Source organism: Motacilla alba, chromosome 4 (assembly GCF_015832195.1).
Source record: "Motacilla alba alba isolate MOTALB_02 chromosome 4, Motacilla_alba_V1.0_pri, whole genome shotgun sequence".
Taxonomy (NCBI): domain Eukaryota; kingdom Metazoa; phylum Chordata; class Aves; order Passeriformes; family Motacillidae; genus Motacilla; species Motacilla alba.
This window is the reverse complement of record NC_052019.1, coordinates 27,514,563-27,534,991: the sequence shown is the minus strand read 5'-3', so window position 1 is coordinate 27,534,991 and position 20,429 is coordinate 27,514,563. Positions and strand designations below refer to the sequence as shown.

The window sequence follows — 20,429 nt, the reverse complement described above, 5'->3', positions numbered from 1 at the left end:
TTGTGCCTTTTCACTGGAAATTATGTAAAATAGCTGATTGCATTGATTGCACTCATGATTGCTTGAATCACTAGTGTATGAACTTTTATAGGATTCACTGGAAGGGGCAATGGTGGAAACATGTTTTCATTTCTACTGTTTTAAACTGTTCCATCAGAGGACAGCCTTACTATCCTAATTCCAATCCCACAAGCCCTTCAGGTTTGTCCTGTTTTATTCTTCTTTTGTATTTCCATGAGTAATCTAATCTGAAATGCAAAATAAACTACGTTTAACAGTACTTCTTTCAGCGTTTTACTTTTGTCCAAATTGGCTAAGTCAAATACTTCGTGAGGGGTCAATTCACACTTGACATAGCCACGCCAGAATCCGTAATCCATTAAAACCATTCATAATAATTCAAAACAATTCACAACTTCCCACCACAACTCAACACTACAGATATCTATTTTACTTTGATCCTTAGACTGTAATTTCCTAACTCACTCAATTTTTTTATTAATTTCTGTAAGAGACCACCTTACCTATCCATGTTTAAAGTATACCCATGGTCACCTCATGCTTCAATTACCATCACATTTTTTTCTTTGACTTTAGGAACTTGAAAGCCATTGGATGAAGCTTAGAACAGCTGAGGTCAGACAAAACATCTGGAGGTAAATCCAGATGTGTCTGGTTATTTCCAATCATGCCATCTTTGCCTACAGCTCTCTTAACAACCTTTAGCATCATCTTCCAGCCTGCCATACATGAAATACAGCTGAAGATAAATATAGTTTGTTCCTTTCGTAAGGCCATATATTAATTTTCCTGATGTGCACGCTTTGCTTGGAAGGTTTTAAAGGTACTGCTATATTTATCTGAAACGTCTGGATTTACGACAGCCTTCTAACATCAAAAAAAAAAAAAAAAAAAAGCACTGTAACAATTACAAATACATAACACTTATGCAATAGGCTTCAAGCTTTCATTAGAGGCTGGCAAACACCTGGAAAGCCTAAGCATTTCCCCACTGTGACTACTTTAGGCGGAACAGATCAGGCGCTTCCCGAGGCAGAGCCCGCCTCTGTGGCACACTGGCGGGGAGCGCGGCTCGCTCTCCACCGGGCAGTGACGGCACAGCGGGCGCGTCCGACCCGTCCTGCGAGGGCTGGCAACACTCGGCGAAAGAGGGGGGAAACAAACCCTAAGGACAAAGAGCTTTCCCTTAACCTTGTAACTTTTATCTTATCGTGCCCTCCATTAAAAGACTAACAAAGAAAGAAGAGGGGCCAGCCCGAGCAGCCCAAGACGAGTGCGAGTAGCAGCCGCAGAGAGGGCGGCGGGTACCCGCCGGGTGATGCCTCCGGGACCACGGCAGCTACAGACCCCCGTTCCCCGCTGCAGAGCCCTCTCCCCGCCCCGGCGGCTCCGTCCCCCTAGCCCTGCCTCCCCCACAGCCCTGCTAACGCCCGACCCTCACCACGGCAGCCGCTCCTAGGAGTCAACCCGTAGGGCTGTCCCTCTCGCCCCGCCAGCCCCCCCTCCCCGGTGCCGGGCGGGCCGCGGGGGGTTCCGGGGCGCGGCCGCCCCTGAGCACGGGCGTTCCCGGTCGGGCCCGCCCCGTCCCCCCCACGTGACCCCGCGCCGTTGGCGGCGCGCGCGTGGAGCGGTGTTTTGTAACCTCCCCCCGCCTCCTCCCGCCCCCCGCCCGCGCCGAGCCTGGAGCCCATCCCGCCGTCCGGAGCGGGAGCGCCACACCCCCTTCGCCGCAGCCGCGCAGCCGATGGCAGCGTCCTCTCCCGCCGCCACCGTGGGCTCGGAGCTGCCGCCGGAGCCGGGCGGCAGCGGGGGCCCCGGCGAGGGGGCGGACGAAGAGCGGGAGCTGCTGCTGGCGCGGCTGGTGCCCGCGAGCCGCCTGAAGGAAGCGGTGGGCGCGTCCCTGGCGTCGCTGTGCCTCGGCCCCTTCGGCGGAGCCCAGCGCCTCGGGACCCTCGTGGACTGCCTGGTGCTGAACTACCGCCTGCGGCTGGGACCGGGCCGGGGCCGGGAGCGCGGGGCCGAGGGGCCGCTGCGCTGCTGCGGCTGCGGGAGGTTCCTGGGCGAGCCGGTGACCGTCCCGTGCGGGCACACCTATTGCCGCCGCTGCCTCCGCAGGGAGCTGCGGGCCCGCTGCCGCCGCTGCCGGGACTGGCTGCTGCCGGCGGGGGGCACCAGCACGGCCGCGGCCCCGCTGCGCACCAGCGTCGTCCTCAACCGGCTGGCGGAGAAGTGGTTCCCGGGCGAGTGCGAGAGGGCGAGGGCCGGGGCTCGGCTGGAGGAGCTGCTGACCCAGGGCCGCTTCCGAGAGGCGCTGGGCGCCGCCAACCAGGCTCTGCGAGCAGGTAAGGCTGTGGGGAGCGCTCCCTTCCTCCGCCCGTGCCGCCCGCCGGAGCCGCGAGGTCTCCGCCACCGCCGCCCGTGTCCCGGCGGGACCGGAACGGGCTAGTAGCCCGGGGCGGCAGGCTCCTGGGGCCGGGGGTGTGGTGGAGTCGGTGGACGTGCCCTTGTCCCCGAGTGCGGGACCGTCAGCGACCGACACGGGCCGGTGAAGAGCCTCCGAAGTTTTCTCGAGTTTGGAGGGATTCGAGGAACCTCTCCATTGGGAGAGCGGAGTGGAGGGGACGTGCCCGGCCCTTGGTGGAGCGCCCAGCCTGGTAGTGGGGTGCACCTGCTTCTGCTCACTCCAGAGGTGTGGGGGAGCGTCCCGCATGGGCTCCGTCCCGTCTCCCCCCGCACGCTTCTGCTGGACTTGTTTACAGAGGAGTCTGTGGGCTCCGCTTCGTTTTGTGTTGGGTAATCGCTGTGCGCGGGCAAAGAGAAATTCCGTTGGTGTATTTAACCTTGTTTCCTGAGAGAGAGACCTATTTTCAGTCTTAAGTGTCACCAAGACAATTCCCAGCAGGCCGGGCCGAGTTGCATAAGCAGACAGGCACGGAGGGGGACAGGTTGTGTAATGGCAGTGACATCATAGGTGGGTGTGGTTGGAGTTTTATATAGTGTTGAAGAGGGTCCAAAGAGGGGAGGTAGTGGCACGCTTTTGGACTGTCCTATGTCCGTCGCAATATATGTGTCTGGCTGGTACCATGGACTCTTAAGATACACTCAATTTTTCAAAGTTTGCACTTTGTAGAGAGAGTCATGTTTGTGTGATTGATACACCTAGATGGATCCAGCGAGAGATTCCTTCGTTGTTTTAATTTGACTATGGATTTTATCACCTGGTGACATGGGAGGTTCCGTTATGAATTATACCAGGATTTTTTTTTTTTGTTCAGTAATTCAGAAGTTAGTATTTTTACAGATGAAGTGTATTACGTTTGTACAGTTGTCTGCAGTGGAGGAAAAAACCAAAAGCTTGCATAAGTCTAATCCTTCCAATCTGTTCTGGGGAGATACATTAGGTCTAGTTCCAGAATAAACTGTTCTCAGTGTAGGTGGGATTAAATCGAAAATCTATTTTATTTGCTTTTTGGCAACCTCATTTTAAGGGGTTCAGTTTTGGCTATCGATTCTACTTCATTTGCTAGGGTGTTTCCAAACTGTAGGATGCAAGATGGATTTTAAGTCTTGAAACTGTAAGATGCAGAGTTCTTCCTGAAGTACACCTTTGATTCTAACAGGTCACAAAGAAATCTCAGTAGTTTTCAGGGTAAAACTGAATCCAGTACTGATCACATATGTTTACAGGGCTGCTGTTTCATGTTTTAAGACTGCTTTAAAAGAATAAAAGAGTAAAATAATTACACAGGTTTTTTTAAATCTTTCTTGTATGGATTTAGGAATATTATTTAGATATTTATGGGGAAAGAATTTTGCTTATTCTTTATGTGAATCTACATCTTCCATTTTGGCTTCAAAATGGGTTTAAAATTTTGGCTTCAAAATGGGTTTAAAATGAGTATAGTTACCACCTGTGATGCTTATTTAAAATTTTATTATTCAAATTCAGTATATGTGCTAGAATTAAGTGCTAGAAGCTAAGTTTAAGCTCCATTGTACAATTCTTTCCTGTGTCTCCAATCCTGAGAATTATCAATATTCTGGAAAAGATACTGAAGAACTTTGGGAGTCAGAGTGCAGACGTATGTTAAATGTGAATTTGGAACTGTGGATTCACAACTACAAATTGAAGATGATTCCAGGCCAGTAGATAAATTAATAGCTGCTGGTATACTTTCCATCTTCCTTCAGAGCACGAATTTTGAGGACACTTAGAGATGGAAAAGATGTAGCATAAGAAATGTATTAATGTTTCAAATCATTCATGTTCTGTTTCAGTGTTTCCTTACTGGTGCTTCATCTGTTTATTTTTAATGCATAGTTAAGAAGTTATGATGAACTTAAGTCTGATGTCCTAAATAAGGCATTGGTGCTAAACCTCTACTCAGATGGCATCTTTTCATAACTTCTGTTTCTGAAACATTTCAAAGAGTCGTATTTGCTATTGTGCAAAAGTGACTTTAAAAAACCATAATGAGTGTTAACATTCATATAGTTAGTATATTCCTTGCAGGAGTTGAAATGAAATAGCTTAGTTAAAGAAGATCTCTTGAATTAAAATACAAGCGCAGCTTGCCTTTAATCAAGTGTCCTGAAACACGCCACTAATGGGTTGGATTTGGTCTGAATCTCACTCATTCCTTCTGGAGTAGACATCAGGAGATCTGTTGAGCAATCAGTCTCCTCTTTAAGCAGAACAAATACTGTGATCAGAGCAGTTTGCTTAAGGTTTTGTACAGCTGGATCATGAAAACGTACAGACTGACAATTCCACAGCCTCTCTGGGTGACCTGCTCAAAGGTTAATTATCCTCATAGTGAAAAATCTTTTCCTTATTTCAAGTCTTAACTGCGCTGTTTTGGTTTATAACCATTGTCTCTTTTGTTTTTTCACTGTGTACTTCAGTAGAGTCTTCTACATAACCCACTTTTGGATTCTCAAAAGCTGTTGTGCTCTCCCAATGCTTTCAGGAAATAATTTCTGCTAAATAAGCCCAGTTCTTTTGGCTTTTTCTTAAGGGTTGTGTGTTCCAGCTCTCATTATTAGGGTGGCCCTGTACTGTGTTAATAAATACTATGTCCTAAAGTATTTCTATGTAGTGTTTTTGATGTGCATGTCTTCTATTTTGAAGAATTTGGCATATTAAGAACCGTATAAAAAGCATGCAGAATCAGATCAGAGGTGGTCCATTTATTGGTATGTTTATACTTAGAGTAAGAGCAGATGCTTTGGAAGTAAAATAAAACTCAAAAATGCATATTAAATGTGTTCTTGTGTATACACCTTTGTATACTTCCCTATTAATGTAATAATAACAATTGATTCACACAGCTCTAAGCTGCAAATACTTGGTGCATTTTTTTGTTAAAATAATTTGTCTTTGGGATGCTAGAAGTGAGTGATTTCTGTATTTACAATATATTTGGTCACTGAAATTGAAAATTCAAGAACTAGTTATGTTTCTGCTGTCTTTGAGCCAAAGATTCAAAATTAGTTTGCATCCTCTCTTGAGCTGAAAAACATTGAAATACGTGCTGAAACATTGCAAAAATGTTTTTTTCATTGTAACAAAGCCTAGAAAATAAATTGTGGTTAAAAAAATTTGATCTATAACTTTAGATAAAAACAGAGAATTGTTTAGGTTGGAAAAGACCTCTCAGATCGTTAAGTCCAACCACTAGTCAGCACTGCTGAGTCTATCACTAGACCATGTCCCTAAGTGCCATATCTACATATCTTTTAAATCCAACCAGGTATGGTGTCTCCATCACTGCTGTGGGCAGTCTGTTCCCATGCTTGACAACCCTTTCAGTGAAAAATTATTCCCTGATACCCGTACTAAACCTCCCTGGCACCATTTGCTCTCATTATGTTGCTTGGTACCTGGGAGAAGAGACAGCCAACCCCCCCCACAACTGTCTACAACCTCCTTTCAGGTAGTTGTAAAGAGTGATAAGGTCCCACCTGAGGCTTCTTTTCTCCACCCTAACTCAACCTTTCTCATCAGTTTGTGCTCCAGAGCCTTCACCAGCTCCATTGCCGTTCCCTGGACTCTCTCCAGCACCTCAATGTCCTTCTTGTAGTGAGGAGCCCAGAACTGGGCACAGGATTCAAGGCATGTACTCACCAGTGCTGAGCACAGGGGAACAATCACTGTCCTGATCCTGCTGGCCTCACTAATCCTTATACAGGCCAGGATGTCTTTGGCTTTCTTGGCCACCTGGGCACACACTGGCTCATATTCAGCTGCTGCCGAACAGTATTCCCAGTTTTTTTGCCACTGAGCAGCTTTCCAGCCACTTTTAGCCCAGCCTGTAGCACTGCAGGGGGTTGTTGTGACCGAGGTGCAGGACCCAGCATTTGACCTTGCCGAATCTCGTACCAATAGCCTTGGCCCATTGATAAAGTCTGTCCAGATCCCCCTGCAGAGGCTTCCTGCCCTCCAGCAGGTCAACACTCCCACCCATCTTGTGTCATTTGTGAACTTTTGGTGCACTTGATCCACTTGTCTGGATCATGAATGAAGATATTAAAAGTACTGCCCCCAATACTAAGGTTGAGGAACACTACTAGTAATAATCTGCGTTTGGTCTTCTGAATATTCAGACGCAGTTTATCACATCTACTGATCATACAGTGACTGTGTGTTCAGCAGCAGAGTTGGGATCTCAGCTAAACTCTTCGTTTTGTACTAGTTCAGTTGGAATCATGCTTTTCTCTTGGAAAAAAGAAAAGTGGGTAAAATGCTCACCTGCTGTAGACTTGAACTCACATTTTTATCTTTGAACTAGCCCTCATTTTCCCCCTAGGAAAAAAGGCTCGGAGTTCCTCGGGTCATGTTCTGGGCTTGAAAGTCTGAAACAGATGAGCTTCCTCTGATTCTGTGCAAATAGGCAGCTTATCAGAGAACAAAGACCTGCACTTACTGCTGCCTCTGAACAAAGAAGTTAGATTTGCTACTAACTCTGTTGGACACCAAAGCGTCAAATACAACACGAAAAACTGTCTGAAGAGTTTAATCTGAGCTCTCACCTTGCTAGGCTATAGTAGTCACAAAACATAGCCACAGGATATCAGGCTTCAGAGTTGTTCTGCTTGCAGAATTAGTGTTTTACTCAGACAAAGAGTTTCCCAGACTTCAGTTAAAACAATCATTTTATTATGTCAAATGAGAAAATGAAAAAAAAACGGCTTTGGCAATATTTATGTTTGAGGGGGAACTGTCAACTCAAAAGAAAGACAAATCAGGAAGACACTCTAGTTTCAGCTAAATGAAATCTTACCTGATTTTCGTAACCCTTTCTTTTACATTAAGATCTTTTTACATGTAGCATTGTGAATCTAAATACAAAGCAGTGTGTTACAATCTATGGGAACATTGGCTGATATGCCTTCTAACTGTAGAACAGGCTAATGTTGGAAATTTATGAGAAGTTATACTAGACTTCTAGAATAAACTAAGAATATTAAATTGAAATGATAGCCTCCAAGAAAGCCTTTTTTGAAACATGCTTAAAGAACTATTTGATTTTAGTATTGTTTACAGTAGACCAACCTTGGACTAGTTTATCTCATTCAATGAAAACCAGGTCTGTTTTAAAAAACAATTAAGATCAAAACAGTGTTCTGGCATTTTTCCAAGCAGCAACTGCAGTTAGTTGCATTACAAAACTGTAGTTCTAGTGGCAAGGAGATGGGTGTCCTTCCCATTTAGAGGTTGCTGTACTGAAAGTGCAACATATGCTGTATGTTGGACATGGGAACTTGTTCTTACTTGACATATTCTGCTTTTTTCCCACTCTGGAAGTTCCACTACTATAGCTCCTTACAACAGGGCTGCCAACTGGTGCTAAAGGCTCTCTGGAATTGGCTATCTGCTTTTATCGAACAGTGATAAGGCCTAGTTCTGGTACCTCCCAGACAGATGCCACTGTGAAAGTGGCATCTCCAGCCATAGTCAGAAGGGGTCGGGCACTGTAAAAACAAATTGCAGTCTGCAGAAAAACTTGGGTATTTGAAAGGAAACTTTGTAATACTTAGGCTTTTAATACAAGTGTGGTGAATTCCTAGGTTTCTGTGGTTTTGATTTGGTGTACTGTAAAGATAAAGTTTACTTAGTCCTCAGTTTTTGTTGTCCTAGCAGTACTGAGCAGTGCTTTGTGAGCCTCTCTGTTCAATATTTGAAAATAAATTTTCTTGATGCTGCAAGATACATCAGAATCCAAAATTTCTTCTTTAACTTACAAGACATGAAATGGGATTTACTGCCACTTTTGTTAGTCAAGTGCTAGGGAGTGAGGGAGAAGGTACTCCACTAATTTTGTAAGTATTATACAAAAAATTGTAATTATGACATATCACTATGAAAGCAAATTGAATTAAAAGTTACAAAATTCTGATTTTTAAAAGATTTTACCTAAATTCTGTCTGCAGATTCCAGTGACTTGATGCTAAGAATTTACAGAGCTGAGTCATATGTTGGCCTCCAAGAATATAAAACAGCCATAGAAGATCTAAATTTTGTTATTTCCAAAATGCCAAATTGGCCAGAGGTAAGTTGGTATAAACTCATCATTTTTCAATATTGTGTTTGTAAAATTAGTAACTTCCAAATTATAATTGCATTGATTTAAAAACCTAAGCTAGCTTCTTTAAATGTTGTCTCTTAAAACATGAAAAATGCTAAAAATCATTTTAAAATAGTTAACTCTCATGAGACAGGCTCCTGATGAGTATGGCAGGTTAGGGCTGGTTGAGAAATACACTGAGAGTTGGAATAGTTCATGGTGATGTAACCTGTAACAGCTGGGGTTTGGGGCTTGTTTTGTTTAATTTTTTTTTGTTAATTTTTGTTAACAGAGGGACACTTTGGTGTTTTAGCTTGAAAAGTTTGTCTTCAAAAAGCCTAAATAAACTCAGTGAGAAGTGAGCTCTGCAAGTAATACAGGCAGCTGGGGAGTCTGTGGTCTTCAGAATGCATGTTGTTGTACTGTCTAAACTCTGAACTCAGCAGGAGCAGCAAGATCTTGCCACACAAGGGGAGATAACTGCAGTTGTGTTGTCTTCTCCTGTGTTCAGCAATGCGGTGGCTACTGCAAATTCATAAAGCCTCCTGCTTTTCACCTCTCAGTGTTGACAGTACTGTCTACTTCACTTAAGTGAGCTTGGTTTGATGGATGGATTCCTGTAACAGTCCTTAACCTCTGTAGGAAAATAAGCTGTCTGTAAGAGGGGGACTACCAAACTTCCCTTCTTCAGAATTCATCTTAAAGGAAAGCGCCCAAATCCATCCATGGGGATGCGTGTCCTTATCTGACAGTCTTGTTGAACAGATGTTATTGTCCATACTGTCAGTCATTCTATAGAAGCTGCATTCTGGGCTTTGGTGGAGTAGTTTTTGGTTGTTTTGTTTTGTTAGTTTTTTGTTTGGTTTGTTTGTTTATTTTTAAAGTTTAGTTTCTGGCCCATTATCCAAATTCCTATATACAAATAGTTATTGTTTTAACTTTTTTTTTTTTATATACCTGTTGGTTTTATCTAACTTTTTCTATTACTGTCAGTGCAACTTTTAAAAGTTGAGATAAGTTCTTAGTTCTGATGTCATCTACTTTTGAGTAGGCTCCACAAAATCTGGTAGTCTTTTCTCCATGTTTTTTTTCTTTCAAGGAAAACAGTACACAATTTTGTTTTCCTAGCTCGTGTCCAGTGTTCAAGCATAAAATAAAGTTGAAAAAAGCAATTAATTCTGAGAGTGCATTGTTTTGTTTTAAGAATATAGATTGAGATGTATGTAAGGAGTGAACAGTTGTGTGGATTGTTTTATTTGTATTCACAATTCTGAAGGCTGGAACCATAAGGCTTTTAATGAAAGAGAGGGAAAAAACCATTCTATAAGCTATTGTGTCAGGTTATATAATAATTTGCATTTCCTGTCCCTCTTCTTCCTCTCCAAAGGCTCACAGAAGAGGGAAATTAAGGGCTGTGAATTCAGCACTAGTGACGTTTTTAACTCTTTATGTAAGACAAAACAAGTTAACTGGAGGAAGACTCACACCAGCCTGTCCCATGACTTTTTTCAAACACTGTAATGGATGTGAGCTTGACAAGGGATATGGATCATGCACACTGTGCACAGTTCAGATTTGTTAAGGCTGCATTTTTCTGTCATGGCAAGTTCTAATTCTAACACTGTTGCAATGCCTGTTAAGATGAATACTGCAGTTCTCCCTATTCTCTACAAATGTCTTTGTGGTATCTGTTTCTCAGGTCTACTTTCAGAAAGGAAAAGTTCTGCAAGACTCTGGCTTTGTAGGAGATGCCTTACAACTATTTCTACAGTGCTTAGCCCTTGATGAGGATTTTCTTCCAGCCAAGCTAGAAGTAGAAAAGGTAATTTCATTTCTGATACTGGATTCCCATCTCTGACTTGTCTCCTTTATGAAACTCCCATTATGATAAACTTTGAGCATCTAAAATCTTCATTACATACAGAAAACGTTGAGGTGGTGTAGGAGTGTGCCTCCTGTTGACAGAGAGACAAAACTATCCTTTGTCCCCCTAAAAAGGAAAGAAGCCCAGAAGTTCCTCTCATGGATTAGGTGAAAAGCCACCTCTTAGAACCTTGGAAGCTTCATCTCAAACTTAAGGATAGCTAATTGGACAGAAGCCAAAAAGTCCCATCTGGGCATTTTAGTAGAAAAAGAAGAGAACAAAGAAGCTAGTCGCTTTTGTGAGGCGTTTTACCAGGAGCAAGATCTCTTGCACCTCGTTTGGTTTCTCTGTTTGTTATTTTGCCTTTTACTAAACGTTTTTGTTTCCAACACTGCAGCAGAAGCCATCCTGCTTATTTTTATGCCTCCAAAGGTAGCTGAGCTATCTTGAGTGTATTATATTCTTTTGAGAGCTTATTAGACCTGGCTTGAAAAAGTAAATATACTAAGGTGGCAGATTCCTTTTTAAGATATATCTTTAATCATACTACATCAAATAGTTAGTCCCAATGTACTGGTTTTACATGTATCTTGAAAAGTACATGTGCATTTGAAGTTACTAATTGAATATGTAGAAAACTGGAAAGCAGGCAACAAGTGAAATTTTCCAAGTTGAAACCCTCTGTGCCCAGAGCACAACAGTTTTTTCTATGATTATAAAATTTACATTGAAAAGCTGCATAATACTGAGTTGATAATGTCAAACTCTGTTTCACTTGTAGCAGAAAAGATTTCTGGATAAATTTCTTTTCTAGCAATGTAGCTGTGTAGGTTTCTGTCTGTTTTCAACACTGCCTTCACAGTTACTGCTTGAATAAAGATTTGTTCATGAGAATAACTTCATGTAGATTACCTTCTTAGTTTTTGATATGTAAATTTATAACAAAAGTATGTGTGGATTTTTTTTTTCATTATTATTAACATTGATCTGCTTTTTCTAGATATTGTGTGATGTTTTGTCACCAGACAACTTAGGTGAAAGTCTGAAGGAATCTGCTTGGAATTCACCCCATATCAGAAATAAACCTTTTATACTTGGTTCTGAGGTGACTGCATCTTACTGCAACTTACAGCTTTGTCCTCCACAGGTAATAAAAACTCTACAGTAACTTCTCTCTTTGACTAATGTGTTTACATCAGATGTACTAATACCCTGATTTGTCACACTTTCCATTGTAAATACTGATTTTATGTAATTGGCTAAATTGAAGGAAAAGAAACGTGGTTTGGGAGTAATTTATTTTCCTTTGTAGTGTTAAAACTCCTCATTCTACTTCACTAGAATGAGTAATAAATATGGTATTAGAAGGTACTGAAGTTTGATATTAGGGACTTCAAAAAGGGAGAAATATAATTTTTTACTATTTTTTTAAGCAGATGAAATACAGTTTTTGTTTTGTTTGAAGCGGATGAAGATTTCTGAATTGTTAATGCTAAGCAAATTTAAATACTATGTTGACTTAGAAATTTTTCTAGTTAATTAATAGGTACCCACTAACAGTATCAGTTTGGCTTATATATCTTTTGCACAGTCACATCTCACATACTTAGATTTGTGTTACTCTTAGAATACAGTTTGGTTCATCTTATTGTTACAGTATTTAGGAGGATCAGATGTACTGGAGCCTGTGAGTGGAGGTTTAAATCGTGCACAGTCTGCCCATGCTCTTAACTCAACAAAAGACCTTGCCAAGGAAGATGGCTTAAAGAGAGTGTCTTCTGAACCCCTTCTCTCTGGCCAAGGAAAAGGTGCTTTGTTAAAAAGAAAGCTTTCCTTTTCAGAACAGGATACAGTTGTGTGTGAAGATGGAAGAAACAAACACAAAAAGCAAGGAGGTAAACAGTCACTTACTGCACTTACTGTGAAATTTAAATTATTTACTGCTTTGTGCCTTTGTTTGAAGAAGTATCTTGTCCTCCTTTTCCTTAGAAAGTACAAAAAGGGACATGACACTGGCTTTTGGAACAATCCCAGGGGATTTGATTGACGTATCGGATTTTGAGTGCTCTCTATGTATGAGGTAAGATTTTGTCCCTGATTCAATATTAGTTACAGATGCTTGGCTGCATATCTGTTACACGTACAAACTGAGGTACTTGTAAGTTATTATGAGTTCTGGTATCAGTCAATAATTTGCAGCTTTTCGCTATCCCTGCACTTAAATGTGTATTTAAATGTCACTTGCTACAATGCTATATACTGTAGGACTATTTTAATCAAGCTGCCCTTTTAGTTAAACTTGGCAGTGTTAACTGGTCACCATCAAAGGACAGGATCTTTGGTGTTAAATGTAAATTCTATCAGTCAATAAAACTTATTTTTGGAAGGTAAATGTTCAGAAGCATAGCCTTGTATTGTGAACCTTGTATTTGTCTGGGACACATAGATGGTTCACAGTGTTAGTCTACTTAAATGTAGCTGATATTGTATTTGGAAAGTCTTACTAAATAATCTTGATTTTCAGAATAAATACCATAAAACTTATGGTGTATACTAAACTATTCATAGTTATGTTATTAATATGCAATACTGCTGTTATAACAACCCAGTTTCTCAAAGAATTTTGTGTATTCGGAATCTCTATGTAGGGAGACCAAAATCCTTGTATATTGGGCTAAATCCTTGTATATTGGGCTAAGTATAATAATATTTAGTTACTTAGTGTTTTGGAATGTATCCAGGTTCATCAGAAAACAAAACAGTGAATGTTGCAGTAAATGGAAACAAACTGCAGTATAGAGGAAAAAGTGTAATAAGGAGACCTGGGACTAATTGTTTCTTTACTTTGTTATATTATAATTAGTCTTGAAATTCAAGTGATTAATCACTGACATTTTTAGAAAAACACACACTGTCCATGACGTCTAACTTCTGATAATTTTGTTTCAGGCTATTCTTTGAGCCGGTAACAACCCCTTGTGGACATACTTTTTGCAAAGGTTGTTTGGAACGGTGTTTAGATCATGCTCCACAGTGTCCACTCTGTAAGGAGAGCTTGAAAGAGGTATTGTTTCTCAGTAAAGCTCACAAATACAAATACTGTATAATTTTAAAGGCTGTTTCACTTGAACCCAACAAGTTGGATTTTCTTGGGCTATGGATTACTGCTAGAATGGAAAAGGGTCTCAGGGTCTTGGATGTTTTATGTTTCTGTGACTGTTTACTTCAGTAGTGTCATTCAATCATACATATTTGTTAACTTCGGTATCTGTTAAAAACTTCTCTGTGATTTCTATACACTTTTCTTATTGGTATTGCTGTATATCCTGGGGAATCAGTTCCATCTGTGGTAAGCGTAGAGATAGAAACTGAGTTAGACATTCAAATTGTGAGACAATAAGAACTTACAGAGAGAATCTAATTTTCAAATATTAGAGTATAATTAGGTTTTAATTAACAGCTTATATAGACTTCAGAGCTCTTAAGTTTTCATGAGTTTTGTCACATTTCATAGATGATATTTTTATTCAAAAAGCTGTATTTTCTCAAGCCTTTATTAAGATATGTGAAAACATTTTTTAAAATTGTTTACAGTACCTTGCAAGCAGAAAATACAGTATCACAGAACTGCTGGAAGAATTAATAATGAAATACTTGTCTGATGAATTATTTGAGAGAAAAAGAATTCATGCTGAAGAAACTGCAGAACACTCAAAGTAAGCTTCTTGAAAAAACTTGAGAAATTAGTATGGAAATCCTTTTATAAATGTTTTATTATTTTTATAGTCATTAATTATGGTATATTATGGATGCAAGGAGTATGAAGCTTGTCCAGGTCCCTCTGGATATCATCCCATCATTCAGTTGTGTCAACCACACCACTCAGCTTGGGGTCATCAGCAGATTTGCTGAGGATGCAGTGGATCCCTTTGTCTATGTCATTGATGAAGATATTAAACAGTGCTGGTCCCAATATGGACTCCTGAGGGACACTGCTGGTCACTGGGACTCTGACCCATTGACCTCTATCCTCTGGGTGCAACCATCCAACCCTTTATTATCCATTTAACAGCCCACCCATCAAATTCATCCCTCTCCAATTTGGAGAGGACATTGAGGGGGAAACTCTTTATAGAATTCCAGATAAAATTACATCTGTAGCCCTTCCCTTGTAACTCCATCACAGAAGGTCCCTAGGTTGGTCAGGCCAGGTTGGATGAGGCTCTGAGTAGCCTGATGTAGTGGAAGGTGTCCCTGCCCACAGCAGAGGGGTTGGAACGAGGTGATCTTTAAGGTCCCTTCCAACCTACGCTGTTCTGTGATTCTATGAAACGTTTCCCCTTTCATTCCTCTCTCAGCATGCACTGTCAGGGAGCTTTGCTTTTAGCTTTGCTGCTGTTAATGAAATTGTCTTCAATTGACTGCAGAGTCTCAGAGACTTTAATTTCTTGCAAAGCAATTAATGATAGACATTAATCTTATATAGATAGATGTAATAAAAAATTGTTGAGATTTTTTTGTAAACGTTGTTTATCTCACAGAGAGTTCTTCAAATACATAGAACATCATGTATTGTAGATACGAATGTTGGAAAACTGTTTAACCCTACAGCTCATGCAACTTATTTAACAGAATACATCCAGTAGAATTACATTTTAAAGTCTGAAAAGCATTAAAATTAAATACCCAGTAATGTTTTCATCATAACTTGATTGTATCTACTATCAACTATACATACTTGATAAAATAGGATTAAAAAATACTTTGTTTTTCAGTTACGCCTGCTGAGGCATAACTGAAGGTGGTGCAAATTATACACTGGGTTGCATCTTGTGATCTGGAGTCCCTCCTTGAAAATAATCTAAATGGTGACCTAGCTACTATGTAGTTACTAGTTACTAGTGCATCTTTTTACTTATAGGAAAACTGTGTCTCTGGGGGCTTAAATTGCTTTTATAGCTCAAACTAAAGCAAAAATGAAAAAGTAGCTGACACCCCCAGCCCAAACCAGAGCCCTTCATTCACTGACTAGGTACTCACTACCTAGATAACAGTGCGTGTTACTGTCCAGTATGTATGCAAATCAGTACACAGGTATTCAGCCACTGTTACTGGTATGTGAGCTTATCATTCATGAAAGTTTCTACAACATATTTTAACTTTGAAATGAGTGCTTTATGACCTCAAACATAGCAGACATACTGAAAAAAATGTACTGTCTTGGCATAGCTCAATGTTCAGATTTTGAAGGCATATATTTGTTTTTATGTTCTCTTGAAGCTTGACCAAGAATGTTCCAATGTTTGTTTGCACTATGGCATATCCTACTGTGCCTTGTCCTCTACATGTATTTGAGCCAAGATACCGACTCATGATTCGCAGGAGTATGGAAACTGGAACTAAACAGTTTGGGATGTGCATAAGTGATTCTCAAAATGGGTAGGTTTACATCCTGATTCTAAGCTTCCATCTCTTTTGCCATTTTAATTACAAAAAAACATATTTTCAGAAGTGTGTAATTGCATTACTGACAAGGTGTCTTTTTAGTTTTGCAGATTATGGCTGCATGCTGCAAATTAGGAACGTTCATTTTCTGCCTGATGGACGGTCTGTTGTTGATACAATTGGTGGAAAGAGATTTAGAGTTTTACGGAGAGGGATGAAAGATGGTTATTGCACTGCAGACATTGAATATTTGGAAGATGTTAAGGTATCCAGAATGCCGTCTGAATACTTACTAGTATTAATATATCAAGATTTTTGCTTGATTTGTTCTTGAAAGCTCTCTTTCAAATTTTTAGGTTCCTAGAAGCTAGCTTATTTTTTTATTACTATAAAACAAATAAGAAAACCATCATTTTTGTTTCAACAATAGTTTGAAGCTGTAACTTTAAAAATATCAAAATACTTCTTTACCATTCAGTAAATAGCAGTCAAGGGCATGGAGAACACAAGAAATGTATCTAAATATAGTTGAAATTGAGTGTTTTTTGATTAAAGCTTAAACCCGTTAATTGTTTCTATATCACTAATCATATTTTCATAACTTTCCTCCTACAGGTTGCTGATGAAGAACTAAAGAAATTGAGAGAGCTTCACAATTTCGTGTACAATCAGGCCTGCAGTTGGTTCCAAAACTTGAGAAACAAATTTCGCACTCAAATTCTTCAGCACTTTGGACCAATGCCTGACAGGGAGGAAAATATACAGGTGAGACATCATTTAATATTCATTATTACATGCTTATTTCTAAAAATAAAAGCCCTATTACCAACTGCTAAGTATTAAAAAAAACAAAAAACAAACTCCCACGTTTTTCTCCAGCTTCAAAGACAATAAAGCTTGTTTTTCACTTTGTTTTTCTTACAATGAGCAACAAAAAGCAATTCTGTCGCTGGTCAGCAGTTTCTCCAGGAAGGGATGATATGCTGATGTGGAAATAAAACCAATAAACTGAAAACACTTGAAGTTCCCATAACAGTTAACTGTTAGTTTGTGTAAAGCTGTTAGAATTCAAAGTGAAAAGCTCTCTGTTTTCTCCCTGCAAAGTAAAGAAACTGAATCTGCCATGTGCAGGCGGTTCCCTTTGTCAAAGAGGTAATCACAAATAACACTTTCCTCCTTTCTGGGCTAATGCTGTAAACTGTCAAATGCTGCAGCATTTGACACATGTTTCTTAAGAAATTAGCTGCAGCGATCTATTGTTATTATAAACAAGTAATGAAGGTGAGATCCCGAGGGAGTGGAGGCTGTAGAAAAATAACATTTAAAAACATGTAAGGTTTGGCTTTGAAAGCGGAGTTTTATGTGAATTGGGATCTTAGGGGAGCTTGTCCCTCACCCATCTGCTACATACTTCTATGAAACTATATTAACCTGTTGCATTCGGTGGAGATGGAGGGACACCACAACATGGAAGTTCACGTGCCAAAGGGAGCTTTAATGGCGCGCACAGCTCTTACAGGCTCGGCACTTCACGTTGGAGCCTGATTGGCTCAGGTTTGGTTCCCACCCTGCTCAGTGGCCAGTAGCTGCCTGCTTACATTCTCATCAGGGATTGTCTGCCACCCGCTCTCTGTAGCCAGATGCCTCCTCCTCTCAGTGACCTCTCTAGGCTTACCAAGTTAAAGTCAGGAGTCTGTGAGGCTCACAGTCCAGCTGTTCGCTGTCATAGTTCCCCCTTTCTGTTTTCAGAATAGAAAAGCTGTGTTTATTATCCCTGTGTGGGGCCCTTTGCAGAAAGGACAGCAAACACAGTACAAGGAGAATGAAATTCTTCACTAAACTTGACAAGCCTCATCTTTCTAGCTATTGATGTGCCATGTCAAAATTTATCCTGGAGTGTACCACTACCAGTAACAATTTTGCAAATCATTTGAGGTACTTAATATTCCCTGCAGTGGTAGGACCTCTACTGAGGAGTATTAAGTCCAGTTCAAGGCCTGACATCTAATGGTTGCTGTTGGTAATTAAAGTACAGGAAAAAGTTACAGATTAACTGCTTAGCAGAAACTAACTAAGTAGCCTTGCTCTGTCTAAAAGGTAATGAGAAAGGGAGTGGAACTGGGAGGTGACAGAGAAGTCCATCAAATAAAGGTAATTATTATGAAAACATTTGGCATCAAGAATATTCAAGCCTTAAAAACAGCATGACAAGTATTACACTTATTTTTTATCAGAGAAGTTTGTCATTGGCTGGCTGTCCTGTACTTAGCCATCTGTTCCCAAGCAGTCTATGAGTTTGCTATATCGTCTTAAAAATAATTGCTTTATAAAGCTTAGTTTAAGTGTTCTTTGCTTGACTTCTCAGTTAAAGAGAAGAGATCCTTTCAGCACTCTTCTAATCTCATAGATCTGGAATTCTCTAGTTAGTGTCAAACTTTAAAGTAGTCTTGGTCATTGATGACTTTGTCTTTTGATGTCTTCATGGTAGTCAACTATGTGACATTGGTTACTGGTAACCAGCTTATGTTTTATTTCCAGGCAATGCCCAATGGTCCTGCTTGGTGTTGGTGGCTTCTAGCTGTTCTCCCGGTAGACCCCAGATACCAGCTGTCCGTTCTCTCCATGATGTCTTTAAAAGACCGTCTGATAAAAATCCAACATATACTTACCTATTTTTCTAGAGACCAGTCCAAGTGACTAACCGCCTGGGTCTTCCTGAAAAGTTACTCTGTTCTGGTTGTAGTAGCAGCTGGAATTTTTGCTGCCTTTGCACATCTAGCACTGGTTTGAGAAGTGTAATGGAACTGTTTTTTCTCTCCACCCTCCTGGCTTCCTGGACCCCATGGTTCATTGGATGCACACTTTCTTCAACTATGAGAGAAGACCACTGACAATTGCACAGAGTCAATCCAGCTAGATACGTTTTTCACGTTATCTACATTAAAATTTGCACTATGTAGAAAAGAATCTTTTGAGACTTGATCATTTTAGGAATTGACTTTTCTAAGCTGTGGAAGTGCAGGACTTAAGGCTGACAGTCCAAGTTTACAACATTGAGGAGGTAATAAAGGTTTTGCAAATGTTTGCCTCAAACAACTATTTTTTTGCTGTTTGCACAAATATTTGAAATGTAGTATTGAATGTCACAGTTGGATATTACTACTCTTGTTTAACTAACTTGACCATGAATATGGCACAGATTTTTTTTAAGTTATCTTGTAAATGTATGCATCACAAAACAGGTGACATGAACTGTATGCTGAACTGAGAGCCAACTTTAAGGAACAAATGCAGAAAAAAAAGGTACTTCTGTCTAAAAATACTTAAACTGTGAATATGGTTTACATACCTAGGCCTGTACATTTTAAAGAGGAAACTGAAATCTAAATGCTAGTACCTGTTAAATTTCTACTGGGCTTTTCAGGCTGTTCTTCCAGAGCACACACTTAGTTTGTAGAGCTTAGAAGAAGAAGTGTTAAGTGTGCGCGTGTGTGTGTCTATCGGGGATTGTGCATCCAGGATTCAAAAGCTTAAAGTTTTATTTGAACTTTTTAAGTTGGTGCAAATGTGAGTTCTATGCCTTATTCATATAAATAGTAGAGCACACTGCAGTGGCAAGGTTAGCATCATGCTGCCAATAGGTACTTTTTGTAATTAAAGGTTTGCATATTTGTGAATATGTCTGATACTGGCTTTCTTGTATGTAAATCATTTGTAAAATATTTCTTAAATCTTGCTTTTGCTAATATATTTAATTTTCAATAAAAGCTAAAAATTTGTAATATTTTTAACTTTGTCAGAAACTTAAAATAATTTTCCTTTTCCATGTGCTTCTATTCTGGGATCTTAAGTAAATCCAGAAGCTGCTGGTTAACCTACATTAAGGTTGTGAGCACTTCATGACATAACGGGTATGTTCATAATCTGTTTCTGATTATAGTACCTGTCTCAGACTGATTATTGGTCAGATGAGTTTTTCCTGGTGTCCTGCTTTTATTTCTACTTTGTTTAAATCAGGAATGAAGTTTGGCATTTTGCAAAACTTAAAAGTTGTAGGGAACTGTCCTTGCAGAGCAGTGAGGTATTTCACTGACTTGCTCGTCAGATACTGTCACCTTGTTCTCTTCTGGAGTTCAAGGCTGGAGATAGTACAGGCAGCCTGAAATCTGCTGGGTCATCTGCCAATATCAGTTTCTATCTAGGGTAAATTTCCCCTTTAGGGTATGACTGAAGTCCTGGGTGAATATTTGGAAAGCTTTATTTTCCTAATAAGAAAGGGAATCCTCTATTTTTCCACTTCTGTATGCTGTACCCTTAGAAGTGTAATCTTTGTATCACCATGATCTTCTTAAGAATGCAGGTGGCAGGATTTTTTTTTTCCTTAGCAGTAAAAAGTCCCTGTAGGCAGGCTTAAAATACCCAAATAAACTAATGGTAATTTTTTTTTCATTCTTACCAACAGCTTGAAATTGAGTATTCCCTAGTCTGCAGAAAGATGTGGCTTTTAAGTGTCTTTTTAAGCTCCCATGATT

General features: G+C 40.2%; 1 protein-coding gene across 1 annotated transcript; it reads left to right on the top strand.

Moving 5' to 3' along the window:
* The first annotated feature begins 1,656 nt into the window (after positions 1–1,656).
* On the top strand, positions 1,657–19,684 carry LONRF1 (LON peptidase N-terminal domain and ring finger 1). The gene is made up of 12 exons (XM_038134731.1): positions 1,657–2,363; positions 8,455–8,573; positions 10,288–10,410; positions 11,453–11,599; positions 12,110–12,347; positions 12,442–12,532; positions 13,402–13,516; positions 14,047–14,168; positions 15,733–15,891; positions 16,000–16,162; positions 16,513–16,662; positions 18,436–19,684. The coding sequence occupies exons 1-12, from the start codon at positions 1,766–1,768 to the stop codon at positions 18,592–18,594; spliced, it is 2,184 nt and encodes a 727-aa protein (XP_037990659.1). The 5' UTR covers positions 1,657–1,765; the 3' UTR covers positions 18,595–19,684.
* Positions 19,685–20,429: the final 745 nt, after the last annotated feature.

Coding starts and splice junctions, on each gene's coding strand:
- LONRF1 (XM_038134731.1), top strand. CDS start 1,766: ATGGCAGCGTCCTCTCCCGCCGCCACCGTGGGCTCGGAGCTGCCGCCG. Junction 11,600..12,109: donor TACAGCTTTGTCCTCCACAG/GTAATAAAAACT, acceptor TTATTGTTACAG/TATTTAGGAGGATCAGATGT. Junction 14,169..15,732: donor GAAACTGCAGAACACTCAAA/GTAAGCTTCTTG, acceptor GTTCTCTTGAAG/CTTGACCAAGAATGTTCCAA.